Source organism: Pseudophryne corroboree, chromosome 1 (assembly GCF_028390025.1).
Source record: "Pseudophryne corroboree isolate aPseCor3 chromosome 1, aPseCor3.hap2, whole genome shotgun sequence".
In the NCBI taxonomy this organism is placed as follows: Eukaryota; Metazoa; Chordata; class Amphibia; order Anura; family Myobatrachidae; genus Pseudophryne; species Pseudophryne corroboree.
Window position 1 is genome coordinate 1,150,112,772 of NC_086444.1, and position 16,611 is coordinate 1,150,129,382.

The window sequence follows — 16,611 nt, forward strand, 5'->3', positions numbered from 1 at the left end:
CGGCATTAATTTATAACCGCAAATCACGAGAGTAAGGTGACAACAGAATTGCCTATATTATACACTGGGATGTAGTCATGTGACCGACGGTCAGGAGACCGGCCGGAACATAACTGACACCTACATCCTGCCCCATCTTAATCCTGACAGTCGGTATGCCAACTAGTAGGGACTACCGAGACCGCAAGAAGCTTGTTGCACTCACCCCCACCCCCCCAACCGTCATAACGCCGTCGGGATGCCGCGGTCAGTATGCTGACCGCCGGGATCCCCAGTGGCGGTCACGCATACCGAACCCTATAAGCTGGGTGGCCAAATTATTATGCCCACCAGGCGATTCTATGCACAGTAGCTATTAATGCTGATATAGGATGTATAAATTTGTACAAGAACAGAAAAACGAGGCACGCAGAGACTAATGAACTGTGGGGGAGATGTATTATGCGGCACATATCGCGCCGCTATAGGAAGCAGTACCGATGAGAAGTATTAACATCTGATCTGCAGGAGTGATGGAGTAAAAACTCCCCCTCTCCAAGCGATCCCTGTCACAGCTCATCAGCTTATTGCTGTTGTGCTGTGTCTCAACCCCAGGCGGCTCTACTGGGCATGTGCGAGATCTCGTAAGCCTCACGGGATCTCCCATGCAGACCGGAAGCGCCTCAGCCAGTGATAGCACTGTCCCTGCTGTGGTGTATGGGCAACGACACCTGCAGCTGTCGAAATTTATAGCTGCAAGTGTCGGAATGGTCAGTGCCACTGACCGTTCATACATTGGCAGGGACATCAGCGCCAATGTAGATAACTGCGTCAACAATGACAGGGGCGCAAAACAACCCATATCAAGTAGCACACACCGCCACAGCAATACATAGGGGAGATCTTAATGTGTGCAGTTATCGTTTTCTCCCTTATTGCCACATAATACATCTACCCCTCTATCAGTAACGGGTCAACAATGCAATCTGATAAGCACACAACATATATGATACCACTGAACCAGCGCTGTATCGGGGTAGAATAGGGTTGTATTCCCGTAGTTTTTCTTATTTCTCAGTTTGTACCGGAAAAAAAGGGAAAATTGCAAACCATAGTGTATTACCTTAGGTTACATGATTTATTATAAAATTAAATTTAAAATCAAGACAAAAGATGGAAGATGATTTTTCCAAAAACAATCTCCACTATATATACATAAAATCTGCACAGCATGTGCTAGTTGGCATTCATTTGTGGGCTGGGTCCTGACAGAAATAGAGCAATGGATAATTACCACGAACTGGTGAGAACCGAATAATCAGTTCTATGAGCATAGGTTACATCAGACTGTCCAGCTGCAGCTTGGAGAGTTTTCTGGTGTCCAAACGCCTCCCAGATCTGGCATAGATGGTACCACGTCCTTATTTAGTCAGGTCAGTCCCCACGAGCACCCACGCGTTCCGACCCTTCCTGGGTCTTTCTCAAGGTCAGCTTTCTCAAGATCTGGGAGGCGTTTGGACACCAGAAAACTCTCCAAGCTGCAGCTGGACAGTCTGATGTAACCTATGCTCATAGAACTGATTATTCGGTTCTCACCAGTTCGTGGTAATTATCCATTGCTCTATTTCTGTCAGGACCCAGCCCACAAATGAATGCCAACTAGCACATGCTGTGCAGATTTTATGTATATATAGTGGAGATTGTTTTTGGAAAAATCATCTTCCATCTTTTGTCTTGATTTTAAATTTAATTTTATAATAAATCATGTAACCTAAGGTAATACACTATGGTTTGCAATTTTCCCTTTTTTTCCGGTACAAACTGAGAAATAAGGAAAACTACGGGAATACGACCCTATTCTACCCCGATACAGCGCTGGTTCAGTGGTATCATATATGTTGTGTGCTTGTCTGTTTTGAATTGAGGGAGGAGAAACCTCTTTTATGATATCTTAATTAGCAGCTGTAAGCAGCGCCTTGCCACCTGTCTAAATTCTACTTTGCAATGCAATCTGATGGCCTTTGGATGGGGAACGACTGTTGGCTCTTAGAAGCGGTAAGGAAAATGGCTGCCATGGTGAATTAGAGGGCAGCAGTTGTTACAGAGCACACAGCATAGACCAGCAGACAAAAGGGTCTATTCATGAAGCAGTGAAAAGTGTGGAGAAGTGAGAAGGTGGAGAAGTTGCCCATGACAACCAATCAGCATTGAAGTAACATTTAAAATTTTAATATTATAAAATTGTACAGAGCAGCTGATTGGTTGCCATGGGCAACTTCTCCACTGGCTCACTTCTCCACTCTTTTCACTGCTTCATAATTAGACCCCCTAGAGCTGGATCTGAGCACAAGGCCTGCGGTCATAAATGGCTACTGGATGCTCCAGTGGACTTGAGTGAGCAGACCTGTTTGGGCCCACAGATCAGGGCATCAAGTTACTGATAATATGAAGCAGGGACCAATTTATAGAACAGTACATCGCTCATTACATTGTACGGGCTACCAGAAGCAGAAGGCCTGTCCATACGCCATTGCTATCTGCTGCAAACAGGGTAGAACGTCTCCAGTTTACTCAGGAACAGGAATTGGACAGTAAATGACTGGAAACATGGTCATATGATCTGGCGAATCACGTTTTCAATTATACCATGCAGATGGTAGGATAAGGATATGGAGACAACACCATTAAAGCAGGGGAACGAGGATCTGACAAATGGATCTGCTACCATCAAACCTTCAGTACCCGGAGATGCAGTCCATGGCATTTGGGCTACTACTCACCAGGAGACACACCAACACTTAGTAGAATTCATGCCTAGAAGAATTCAAGCTGTATTAATGATAAAAGTTGCCTAACAAAGCCAGGTGGTCATAATAATTTGGTCTCACAGTGTAACTTGTACTTTTCTGTGCGTAAATCTTTTTATTGCTTGGAGCATAGCTGGAAATGTAGTTCACTGAAAGTCATGGGGCCCATTAAAAGTAAAGGGTAAGACATGGAGACCATTAGTTCTAAGCAGGTGCTAAATCCAGTAGAAAAGCCTATGCGACTACATGGAAACGAACTCCCCCAAAAATGTGCTATCTCCACCCAGGGACACCAACTGCATCCAAAAAATACACTCATGTGTAGCAGATCCTACTATAGCTAGATTAAGGGGAGATGCAGGGCATACTGTACCCCAAGCCCCCCTTTGTCAGGGGGCCCCCCGGCCAGAGCACACTAACATCACTAACGTTCCATCTTAAGCAGCAGCGGAGCCAGCAGCCAGAATGCGAGCAGGATAGTATGCAGTGCAGGTAGAGACACAGGAATATCATGTTTCATGAGCTACCGACAGAGCTTTCTGAGCAGAGGAGAGACAGGAGGGTGGAGAGAGCTGTAAGTGACACAGGGATCCCAGCTTCTCCTCCTCCCCGCCCGGGTGTCTGAGTCCTGTGTAAACTGTTACGAGACAAACACAGATAGTCCTCCTGGGTCCTGTGTCAGTGTGTAAGTAGTACAGAGGCTGCTGCTATTCTTGCAAGATAAATAATTTTATTTTTCTATGTGTATTTTAAGGTTAAGTTGTCTTTGCTCCACTACAAGAAAAGTTTATAAAATAGTTGTCTTTCAATTAGTTGGAGCTATAAACAGTACCCAGGCATTATTAAACAATTAGTTAAAACTAATATACACCATTGGTTTAAATTTAATATACACAATCTATACCTCCCACCATGACCTATTACAGGAGGGACAAAATGCTCTCTACCTGGATTTCCTTCGTAATTTATGATTGCAATCACCTGTGTTGAAGTAACTTTCTTATAAATTAAGAGAGATGACAGAGATGACGCCAATCATATATTAAGTGGGAAGTTCAGGTACACAGCATTTTATCCCTCCTGGAATGGGACATGTTGGGAGGTAAGTACAATTTAATATACATCCCCCACCTTCCATCGAGGCCCCCCTGTCTTAAGTGCCCCCGGCACCCCCAAGGATTAATCCGGCCCTGGATTCTATATACAGTAAATCATCTCCATTTGCATTTTTTCAATCACGGAAATTTACTAAAGGACAAACACTCCCAGAGGAAACCCCCAGCCAGGGATGACTAGTTACAGCCATGGGGACCAATATAAGCGTGTCCCCTGTTTGTGGCATTACCTCCCTGGCTAGTGGAGCCCGGAGGTTATAAAAATACGGGGGACCCTTATGATTTTTTCCCCTTATATTTTTTTAAACCAGGACCGGTCCAAGAGCCCGGTACTGGTTCTAAAAATACAGGGGAGCCCTACGCAATTTTTCCCCTGTATTTTGACCAGCTCAAGGACCGTTTATTGACATTTCAACATAGAAGCATCTCACTAATCTGTGCAGGCTTCATGTTCGAAAGTGTTTAGCTGCTGACAAACACGGCAGCCAAACACGAATACATACAGCACCGGAAAACACGAGTGACTAAAACACGGAGCATAGTAAATTCCTCTGTTTCAGTTTGAAAAAAGTACCCGTGTCTGATTGATCTCACGTGTGTTTTATCTCGGGCAAACACAGGTGAGATGCGATTCTTAGTAAATTTGCCCCGTAAAGTGAGCTAAGGTTGAGGAATACAACTGTTGTTCTGAGATAGAAATGCTGATTTCTATCTATGCCTTTCCTATCTGCCACAGACTTGTTCTCCATGTCTTCATGCTCCCGTTGGCCCCTATGTGTATTATCAGCATGGCTGATTCCTCTCTCTCGGGATCCAGTTTTCCCTCTCAACAACTCACTTAAGAAATGTCTTTCTGTATAACCCCATTAACCAGCCTCTCTGCTCTGTATGACCAGGGCTGCTCTATCAGAAGCAAGGCTTTCCACCTGACTGCTATTTAATCGGCCGGTCGTTAGAAAATGGACAAAATGCCAAAAGTAATAAAATATCATCAAATGCATGAACTGTGCGGCTTTCCGAAAGCAGCAGCGGCGGCTGCTGCCTGGTATTGATTTGTTTCTGAAAACCATCAATGCAACCTGACGTGGTTTTAAAACATTCTTCAAATACAGTATATGTTCCCAGTAACCTATAAAATTGACATTACTATTATTCTACCATATATAAAATTCCAATCCTTCATTTAAAGAACTTTTGTTGTTTAATGTATACCGGCTTTATTGATAATACGACGACTTACCAATGACTGCTATTGATTTCTTTGTTGTTATGCAGTTGAAAAATCCCAAAAAGTAAGCATATCACTGTCTCTTCAGCGCATAGGTTTTTCAAAGTAACATGATTTAATCAGGTTGTGGAAACAAAGTGTCTTCGCCTAACTTGTGTTGTAGGGACAGGGGTGGGATCTAGGAGCCCAGACAATACTTCTTCAACTCACTTGTAGACGCTATAAACCACTTTAAATAAGAATTTACTTACCGATAATTCTATTTCTCGTAGTCCGTAGTGGATGCTGGGGACTCCGTCAGGACCATGGGGAATAGCGGCTCCGCAGGAGACAGGGCACAAAAGTAAAAGCTTTAGGATCAGGTGGTGTGCACTGGCTCCTCCCCCTATGACCCTCCTCCAAGCCTCAGTTAGGATACTGTGCCCGGACGAGCGTACACAATAAGGAAGGATTTTTGAATCCCGGGTAAGACTCATACCAGCCACACCAATCACACTGTACAACCTGTGATCTGAACCCAGTTAACAGCATGATAACAGCGGAGCCTCTGAAAAGATGGCTCACAACAATAATAACCCGATTTTTGTAACAATAACTATGTACAAGTATTGCAGACAATCCGCACTTGGGATGGGCGCCCAGCATCCACTACGGACTACGAGAAATAGAATTATCGGTAAGTAAATTCTTATTTTCTCTGACGTCCTAAGTGGATGCTGGGGACTCCGTCAGGACCATGGGGATTATACCAAAGCTCCCAAACGGGCGGGAGAGTGCGGATGACTCTGCAGCACCGAATGAGAGAACTCCAGGTCCTCCTCAGTCAGGGTGTGCCCCTGACCAAGTATCAGCTCGGCAAAGTTGTAAAGCCGAGACCCCTCGGGCAGCCGCCCAAGATGAGCCCACCTTCCTTGTGGAATGGGCATTTACATATTTTGGCTGTGGCAGGCCTGCCACAGAATGTGCAAGCTGAATTGTACTACACATCCAACTAGCAATCGTCTGCCTAGAAGCAAGAGCACCCAGTTTGTTGGGTGCATACAGGATAACAGCAAGTCAGTTTTCCTGACTCCAGCCGTCCTGGAAACTATATTTTCAGGGCCCTGACAACATCTAGCAACTTGGAGTCCTCCAAGTCCCTAGTAGCCGCAGGTACCACAATAAGCTGGTTCGGGTGAAACATTGACACCACCTTAGGGAGAAACTGGGGATGAGTCCGCAGCTCTGCCCCGTCCGAATGGACAATCAGATATGGGCTTTTTTTGAGACAAACGCCGCCAATTCTGACACTCGCCTGGCCGAGGCCAGGGCCAACAGCATGGTCACTTTCCCTGTGAGATATTTCAAATCCACAGATTTGAGCGGTTTAAACCAATGTGATTTTAGGAACCCCAATTTGAGGCCCATAGACACTCCTGTTTGCAGGAAATGCAGGAAACGACCGAGTTGAAATTTCTTCATGGGGCCTTCCTGGCCTCACACCACGCAACATATTTCCGCCACATGTGGTGATAATGTTGTGCGGTCACCTCCTTCCTGGCTTTGACCAGGGTAGGAATGACCTCTTCCGGAATGCCTTTTTCCCTTAGGATCCGGCGTTCAACCGCCATGCCGTCAAACGCAGCCGCGGTAAGTCTTGGAACAGACATGGTACTTGCTGAAGCAAGTCCCTTCTTAGCGGCAGAGGCCATGAGTCCTCTGTGAGCATCTCTTGAAGTTCTGGGTACCAAGTCCTTCTTGGCCAATCCGGAGCCACGAGTATAGTTCTTACTCCTCTACGTCTTATAATTCTCAATACCTTGGGTATGAGAAGCAGAGGAGGGAAGACATACACCGACTGGTACACCCACGGTGTTACCAGAACGTCCACAGCTATTGCCTGAGGGTCTTTTGACCTGGCGCAATACTTGTCCAGTTTTTTGTTCAGGCGGGACGCCATCATGTCCACCTTTGGTCTTTTCCAACGGTTCACAATCATGTGGAAGACTTCCCGATGAAGTCCCCACTCTCCCGGGTGGAGGTTGTTCCTTTATAGTCAATAAAATACTGTCCCTGTCAAGGGTATCAATATTTTCAGTCAGGGAATCCGACCAAGCCACCCCAGCGCTGCACATCCAGGCTGAGGCGATCGCTGGTCGCAGTATAACACCAGTATGTGTGTATATACCTTTTTAGGATATTTTCCAGCCTCTCAGCTGGCTCCTCGAGGGCGGCCCTATCTGGAGACGGTACCGCCACTTGTTTTGATAAGCGTGTGAGCGCCTTATCCACCCTAAAGGGTGTTTCCCAACGCGCCCTAACTTCTGGCGGGAAAGGGTATACCGCCAATAATTTTCTATCGGGGGAAACCCACGCATCATCACACACTTCATTTAATTTATCTGATTCAGAAAAGACTACAGGTAGTTTTTTCACACCCCACATAATACCCTTCTTGTGGTACTTGTAGTATCAGAAATATGTAACACCTCCTTCATTGCCCTTAACATGTAACGTGTGGCCCTAAAGGAAAATACGTTTGTTTCTTCACCGTCGACACTGGAGTCAGTGTCCGTGTCTGTGTCTGTGTCGACCGACTGAGGTAAATGAGCGTTTTACATCCCCTGACGGTGTCTGAGACGCCTGGACAGGTACTAATTTGTTTGCCGGCCGTCTCATGTCGTCAACCGACCTTGCAGCGTGTTGACATTATCACGTAATTCCTTAAATAAGCCATCCATTCCGGTGTCGACTCCCTAGAGAGTGACATCACCATTTCAGGCAATTGCTCCGCCTCCTCACCAACATCGTCCTCATACATGTCGACACACACGTACCGACACACAGCACACACACAGGGAATGCTCTGATAGAGGACAGGACCCCACTAGCCCTTTGGGGAGACAGAGGGAGAGTTTGCCAGCACACACCAAAAACGCTATAATTATACAGGGACAACCTTTATATAAGTGTTTTTCCCTTATAGCATTTTAATATATATATACATATCGCCAAATAAGTGCCCCCCCTCTCTGTTTTAACCCTGTTTCTGTAGTGCAGTGCAGGGGAGAGCCTGGGAGCCTTCCCACCAGCATTTCTGTGAGGGAAAATGGCGCTGTGTGCTGAGGAGAATAGGCCCCGCCCCCTTTTCGGCGGGCTTCTTCTCCCGTTTTTCTGAGACCTGGCAGGGGTTAAATACATCCATATAGCCCCCAGGGGCTATATGTGATGTATTTTTAGCCAGAATAAGGTACTATCATTGCTGCAGTGCTGTGCGCTACCTTATGAAGACTGAAGAGTCTTCTGCCGCCGTTTCTGGACCTTCACTTTTCGGCATCTGCAAGGGGGGTCGGCGGCGCGGCTCCGGGACGAACCCCAGGGTGAGACCTGTGTTCCGACTCCCTCTGGAGCTAATGGTGTCCAGTAGCCTAAGAAGCCAATCCATCCTGCACGCAGGTGAGTTCACTTCTCTCCCCTAAGTCCCTCGTAGCAGTGAGCCTGTTGCCAGCAGGACTCACTGAAAATAAAAAACCTAACAAACTTTTACTCTAAGCAGCTCTTTAGGAGAGCCACCTAGATTGCACCCTTCACGGCCGGGCACAAAAATCTAACTGAGGCTTGGAGGAGGGTCATAGGGGGAGGAGCCAGTGCACACCACCTGATCCTAAAGCTTTTACTTTTGTGCCCTGTCTCCTGCGGAGCCGCTATTCCCCATGGTCCTGACGGAGTCCCCAGCATCCACTTAGGACGTCAGAGAAAAGGCATTCTTTGCCAGGGGCACAGTTTTTGTAGGGGCACAGTTACACATGTCCAGATGGCACTGGATGAGCACAGTCAGAAACAGCAGACTCCATACGGGTACCGTTATGCACGGAAGAAACTAGACAGGCACATTTTTAAATTTTAAGTAGTTAGAGGTATGAGATATTGCATGAGACTAAATACATATATAATACTGCTAAATATAAATCTGCAGACAGGCTGAGACAGAACAAGCAACGTCGTGTCTGAGGGCACTTAAAGAAACACACTATTTTGGGGAAGGAGCTGTTGAGTTACCAAAGCTATGTCAAAGTGCCCTCTTTGTAAGCGGAGTGGATGAGCAGTTTGTTATAGTGCACTGTACAATGTGGATGGGGTAAAGAGATTGTGCGCTGTCTCTTGTAGGAGGACTGGAGGAGGAGTTTTGGTAAGGTGCCTTGCCTCTTGTAACTAGAGTAGAGAGGAATTCTGTTAAGGTGCCCTACCTTTTGTAGGGGGAATGGAGGAGTTTTGTTAAGGTGCCCTGCCTTTTGTAGGGGGAGTGGAGGAGTAGTTTTGTTAAGGTGCCCTGCCTTTTCGTAGGTAGAGTGGAGGAGGAGTTTTGTTAAGGTTCCTTGTCTCTTGTAGGGGGAGTGGAGGAGAGGTTTTGTTAAGGTTTCTTATCTCTTGTAGGGGGAGTGGAGGAGGAGTTTTGTTAAGGTGCCCTGCCTCTTGTAGGGGGAGTGGAGGACGGGTTTTGTTAAGGTGCCATGCCTCTTGTACGAAGAGTGGAGAGGGAGTTTTGTTAAGCTGCCTTGCCTCTTGTAGGAAGAGTGGAGGAGGAGTTTTGTTAAGGTTCCTTGTCTCTTGTAGGGAGAGTGGAGGAGTTTTGTTAAGGTTTCTTGTCTCTTGTAGGAGAAGTGGAGGGGGGTTTTTGTTAAGGTGCCCATCCTCTTGTAGGGGGAGTGGAGGAGGGGTTTTGTTAAGGTTCCTTGTCTCTTGTAGGGGGAGTGGAGGAGGGGTTTTGTTAGGGTTCCTTGTCTCTTGTAGGGAGAGTGGAGGAGTTTTGTTAAGGTTCCTTGTCTCTTGTTGGAGAAGTGGAGGGGGGGTTTTGTTAAGGTGCCCATCCTCTTGTAGGGGGAGTGGAGGAGGGGTTTTGTTAAGGTTCCTTGTCTCTTGTAGGGGGAGTGGAGGAGGGGTTTTGTTAAGGTTCCTTGTCTCTTGTAGGAGGAGTGGAGGAGTTTTTTTTAAGGTGCCCTGCCTCTTGTAGGAGGAGTGAATTAGGGGTTTTGTTAAGGTGCCTTGCCTCTTGTAGGAAGAGTGGAGAAGGAGTTTTGTTAAGGTGCCTTGCCTCTTGTAGGAAGAGTGGAGGAGGAGTTTTGTTAAGGTGCCTTGCCTCTTGTAGGAAGTGTGGAGGAGGAGGTTTGTTAAGGTGCCATGCCTCTTGTAGGAGGAGTTTTTTTAAGGTGCCTTGCCTCTTGTAGGAGGAGTTTTGTTAAGGTGCCTTGCCTCTTGTAGGAAGAGTGGAGGAGGAGGTTTGTTGGAAGAGTGGAGGAGGAGGTTTGTTAAGGTGCCCTGCCTCTTGTAGGAAGAGTGGAGAAGGAGTTTTTTAAAGGTGCCCTGCATCTTATAAGAAGAGTAGAGGAGGAGTTTGGTTAAGGTGCCCTGTCTTCTGTGAGTATATCCTAGACCAACAAATAAATGCAAAAAAATCATGACAACAGTTATACCACATAGTACCCATAGTCTCTAGAACATTGGGGGTGATTCAGAGTTGATCGTAGCTGTGCTAAATTTAGCTATGATCAGGAACACTGACATGCAGGGGGACGCCCAGCACAGGGCTAGTCTGCCCCGCATGTCAGGCCCTACCCCATCACAGAAGTCCAAAAGCACTGGCAGGAGTTACTCATCGCTGTGAGGGTCGCAGCGGCTGCGTGTGATGTCACACAGCCGCCGCGGCCCGCCCCCCAACGGTCCTGGCACGCCTGAGTTGCCCGGGCTGCGCCCGCTAAACGGCGGCCAGGCGCCGCCGGCCTGCCCCCTCCTGCCCAGCGACCGCCTCTGCCTGTCAATCCGGCAGAGGCGAACACTAGCTAAAGACAGCCGTCGGCTGTCTGCAATGTGCCGGCGCACTGTGGCGCCGGCGCAGTTCAGACCCGATCGCTGCTTGTGTGCGAAAACGCACAGCAGCGATCGGGTCTGAATGACCCCCATTATCCCATCTGTGACACAGCGGACCTGATTCAGAGTCTCACGCACAGCTGCCATGAACATAGAAATCTCTGCAGATCTACAGGCTATTAAAAGTCGCATGCAACTGAGCCGCATGTCTGATAGGTGTAAGTTGGTGGCAACGGGTGTTTGAACATAGGCCTGGAAACGGAACTGCAGACTATTAAGTAGTGAGCATAGGCAAAGTCTGTCAGTTTCAGGTCTGGAGCATTTGCACACTGATAATATGGATGAGTACGGGCGGTGCGGATGTACAGATATAATACAGGTGAAGATCCGCTTCTTTCTTCAAGTGACTGTGAATCAGCGCCAGTGTTGTCAGCCTGGTGGCTCCTACTCCTATTGTAGGTGGTTTGTCCACTAGTAACGTGCTTCTCTTACTTACATGTCAGGATACCCAGTGTAACCTACCTTGGTTTTCTCGGACTTCTCTGCATTGGCACATTTGAATTGCACCATGTTGGCATCAATTAGCAGCTCCTGGAACAGAAAGAGAGATGGGTGTTACCTGTACATAATGCAGATACCCCACCAGCATAATAACACAAGGGTAAATACATGAGTAACTAGTGGATGCCATGGTCACCATTGAATGGGATTGGTAGTTATTGAGTCACATGATTGGTGTGCATTGTACATTTATTGGCTCCATGCTGTCAGTCACTACTGTCCTATGTATTACACGTGTATCTGCCTGATGGCTATGATACAGAAAATTACTTCCTGCATATATCTGTAGCTGTGCCTGGTTATAATGCTCTGTAAATACCATAATATATTCTATGCCTATTATACAGCGCTTATATGACAGGTCGTTCAGTGTTCATCTGACATACAGTATTACTGTATGTAATGTTTCTAATATACACTGTGATACATACTACAATCCGGTGATGACCATAGGTGAAACTAGACATATGGTAATGAGTGATCCCAGTTCCAAACCCTCGTTAGAACTTGTGTTACCCTGACAGCTTGCCAATTTGTCTCGTGACCATTAGCTGGGCAGTAATGTTTTCTAGCTTCAGCTCTATTCTCAGGTCATGCTTTCTGACTCCTGTTTTTTTTTAACCTTTTTTCTAGACTTAACATCAACACAAAAGTCAACATCAAACATCATTGTAGTGCCCACAGCTCATAATACGCCACATAGACCGAAGTGCCCTCAGCTCTTATTACGCCTCACAGACCAAAGTGCACACAGTTCATATTATGCCACACAGAACAAAGTGCTCACAGTTCATATTATGCCACACAGAACAAAGTGCTCACAGTTCACATTATGCCACACAGAAGTGTGCCCACAGTTCATCTTATGCAACACAGAACAAAGTGCCCACAGTTCACATTATGCCACACAGAACAAAATGCCTCCATGTCACATTATGCCACACAGAACAAAGTGCCTCCATGTCACATTATGCCACACAGAACACAGTGCCTCCATGTCACATTATGCCACACAGAGCATGGTGCCTCCATGTCACATTATACCACACAGAACTAAGTGTCTCTGCGACAATTCTGACTTGGAGTTGCACTGCTTCATTTATGCGCAATTCACATATACCTTAGGTTTACAGATAGCATTCAACAATAAAATACAGATTTAGCAGTGCTGCACACTCCCATCCCTGGGAAATATGTCACATACAGGGGATCGCTGAACAAATGGAGCACTGAATTAGTATGCTCTAAATGTTGAAGATCCACTATGGAACAGACACAATCTGTGTGAGAACAGAAAGGCGGAGGTATGCAGAGACTAATGACGTGTATCTCTCATAAAATAATGGGTGAGCGACGCAAACGGACAGACTTTGTAATGATTGTTGGCGCTCGCAGCAGCTGTGTATTAGCAGAAACTGGTGAATTGTCTGACGGCAGCAGATGTTACACAGAGGACTGGCAGACAGAAATCTGGGTCTGAGAGCAAGGCCTGTGGTCATAAACGGCTACTGGATACTAGAGCGGAACAGAGTGGGGAGACTTGATCAGCCCGACAGACAGATATAGGGGGTCATTCCAACCTGATCGCACGCTGCCGTTTTTCGCAGCGCAGCGATCAGGTCACTACTGCGCATACGTATGCACCGCAATGTGCAGGCACGTCGTACGGGTACAAAGTGGATTGTTGCTGTGCGATGGATTTTACGAAGAAGACAGGAAGAAGGCATTTATGGGTATCAACTGACCGTTTTCTGGGAGAGGTTGGAAAAACGCAAGCGTGTCTAAGCGTTTGCAGGGCGGGTGTCTGACCTCAATTCCGGGACCGGACAGGCTGAAGTGATCGCAGCGGCTGAGTAAGTTCTGACCTACTCAGAAACTGCACCAACTGTTTTTGTAGTGCTCAGTTGCACAAGCGTTCGCACACTTGCAAAGCTAAAATGCACTCCCCTGTGGGCGGCGACTATGCTTTTGCACGGCTGCAAAAAGTAGCTAGCCAGCGATCTACTCGGAATGACCCCCATAGTGCATCACTGATAATCTGAGTGACGGAACTGTTCAGATGGCTTCTCAGTGATCAGTACTCCGCACATTACATCAGCTACCTTTGCCAGTCTGAAGAGTCATGACGATGCAAGAAGGATCCACACTTTCATGCTGTTGGCCTCATCCTAGCATCTGCATGGTGTAAGTGAACACATGATTCCAATAATTTTCTGCCCAATTCCTGTGTTCCTGAGCAAACTGGAGGCGCTTTACCCTATATATAGCAGATAGCAGTGGTATACGGACAGGCCTTCTGCCTCTGTAGCCCACACAATGTGATGTGCGACATAATCCCAAATGCATCATATTTATAATGCACAGCCATTCTTATGATACAACATCTTGTGGTAATATATGTGTGTGGGTGTGGCAAACTATGTAACTGCTTTGGGGCTCAGGGCCTTTGAGACAGCTGCGGGGACTGAGAACTGAAGGAAACATTGGACAAATAGGCAATTGCGGCCGCGCCCTCTAAAGAAAACAACAATGGGAAATACTATGTGAGGCATCGGGAAGCCATGCCTTCGTAATTTGTACCCCCCCCCCCCCCCCTACCCCTTGGTTGGGGCTTACTTACATTTGGAGTGAAGTCAGTTTTATGGCACGCCCCTCAGACAGAGCAGTACACGGCCTCTTTGGCGCCACATGTAAAGGTTTTTTGCTTTCGAAATCACTGTGAAGTGTTTTTTAAAGGTCCTACTTACAGCAATGGGACCTTTAAAAACTGAACTGACAAAACTACTACATTAATAAAGGCGATGCCATAGCTCCTCATTCCCATCTCATAAGCCATAAATAAACCTACAAGAAGCAGTATTTTCAGAGAGATAATGAATTAATGAAAGGGTCGGTTCTGAAGTGGCAGAAGGTTACAGAAGGAGCCACTTCAGATGTTCCTCCATCTCCACACGCTCACATCTAAGTTGCGGAAGTCTCCAGCGAGCAGCACCTGACATCCCCTGGGGAGACCATCTAGGATAAGCCCAAAGCTTTTGTTTCTTCAGTGCCTCAGCTGTCCTTCGCAAATGACCTCCACTGGGGTGTGATAACATGCTCAGATGTCCTACAGGTCCCTGTACGGCTGAATGAGGCGCTGTGTGTGGTGGACAGGGACCTGGGTCGGTCAGTGTTTGATAGGATAATCCTGTCCATTGTATGACAGGGTCCACATGATGCTGCACACACAGATTCTCCATTGTCTGTTGGTAATCTCATTAATGAGTGCGTTCCTATTGACAAACTGCTCTGTTGATTTAAAAGCTTTTGTAAAGAGAACAATTGTCCTTGTGGTGTTCTCAAGCAAGACTGTGTTTATCACATATACGGACACCTTGCATACAAGACACGACCATGACAATTACTAGGGAGTAATGCAGGGAATGTCTGATGAGGAATGGTGCAGAATCATGAGAACAGATTTACAGACACACTCAGAAATAATAATTGCAGCTAACAGTGATTATCTAGATCTCAGGAGAAATGTGGGGGTCCAACGCTGTGTATTTGGGAAATTCCACACCTGACGCAAATGCTTCTTCTCCAACAAAGGGAAACTTGAACCTTCACTAAGTCAGTTTCTTCTAATAACAATACACAACTTGTACAGTGTTCTTATGTTCACTCACCACAGTTCTGTCTATTGGAGCATTTACACGCAGAATGCACTATGTAGGAAGCCCCGGCCCCTGGCTCAATATCTACCAACATGTGACTTTAACTCTACAGCACTAAAAAGCAGCAATGTTGAGGATACAAAAGCCATTGGATTCAGGCAGGTGAAGTAGAAGTGTTGGGCTGGCTATACAGTATATATACAGAACACATACTGCATGTATTTCTCCAAAATCCTGACTACAGGGCCGTCACCAGGGAGGATTGCTAGGACTCCAGTCCCGGGCCCTGACCACAAGGGGCCTGCATGGCAGCCGACTGGATTGGAGCCCACCGCAGGCTGCCATAGAGGGACATCGCTGGCACAAGGAGTCTGAAGGAGGCAGTCATAGAGGGACAGTGCCAACAGCATTTTGATTTTTAAGGTGACCACAAGCCAATTGGAGCTGCAGAGGCAGCTCCTGATTGGCTGCCAGTCTGCGAGCTCCGACTGGCACCCGGCCAGCTCCAAATCTGAAATACCAAAGGCGCTTTTCCTCTATAACTGCCTCCTCCAAACTTCTTGTGCTGCTGCTGTGGTCCCGGCCCACAGTGGTCATACCTGGTGGCGCCACCTGATGTCCTACGGCCTTGTCCCAGAACCGGCAACTTATGCCCAGAACAGTAAGTTGTGGGGCCTGCAGGGGAAGCAGAAGGTGAGGGCCCTGCCTATTCTGGTAGTCTCAAGCCCCGCAATTTCTGATGGCATCCCTGCCTGACTACATTGCAATATTTATTGATTGATTTATACCCTTTTCAGACAGAAATGTTGACAATTCCTGGCTTTTACCCGGCATTTGAGTTCCAGGTCGTTTTGACGGTCCCTGCCTGACCCTCCTTTCACATAGACAAGCAAATTACTGGGTCAAAAATTTCTGCCTGGAAATTTGCGGATCAACGCAGGTATTTCTTCTGTGCGAAAGGGTCGACCCAGTAAATTCCGGGGTGAAGTCCAAGTCATTTCCACCCGGGTTCACCCTTTCGCACAGAAAAAAAGACCCATGTTAAACGGCACTAGCTAAATGACAGAAACTCCACTTTATGGGCTAAAACACACTACCCGGCTTTTTCCCGTGCCGGCATTGTAGTTAACAGTGTGAGGGCTAGGGTCCCTTCACACTGCACGGCCCCGGCCCGGCTGCTGGGTTGCAGCCGGGTCTCACCACTGGAAGGTCCGGCTGCCGGGCGGCCGCCGGGCCGTCTTTGCAGCCAGTGAACAGTGTGTGTGAAGGGGAGCTTTCACACACAACGTTTTTTTCTGAAGCCGTGTCTGATGCTGCGCATGCGCACAGCATTACACACGGCTCAAAGCCGTCCTGTGTGCGAGACTCTGCCGGTTTCTCCCGGATGGCAAAAAGCCGGACAAAGTTTGTCCGGCTTTTTG

At 47.1% G+C, this 16,611-nt stretch overlaps 1 protein-coding gene across 4 annotated transcripts in view; it reads right to left on the reverse strand.

Moving 5' to 3' along the window:
* CFAP99 (cilia and flagella associated protein 99) overlaps nt 1-16,611 on the reverse strand; it is a 220,011-nt gene that overhangs the window by 44,263 nt on the left and 159,137 nt on the right. For all 4 annotated transcript variants that reach the window (XM_063924646.1, XM_063924654.1, XM_063924637.1 and 1 more), the window contains one exon: nt 11,496-11,564. In XM_063924646.1, the coding sequence (XP_063780716.1) occupies nt 11,496-11,564 (69 nt within the window). The remainder of the gene's footprint in view (nt 1-11,495; nt 11,565-16,611) is intronic.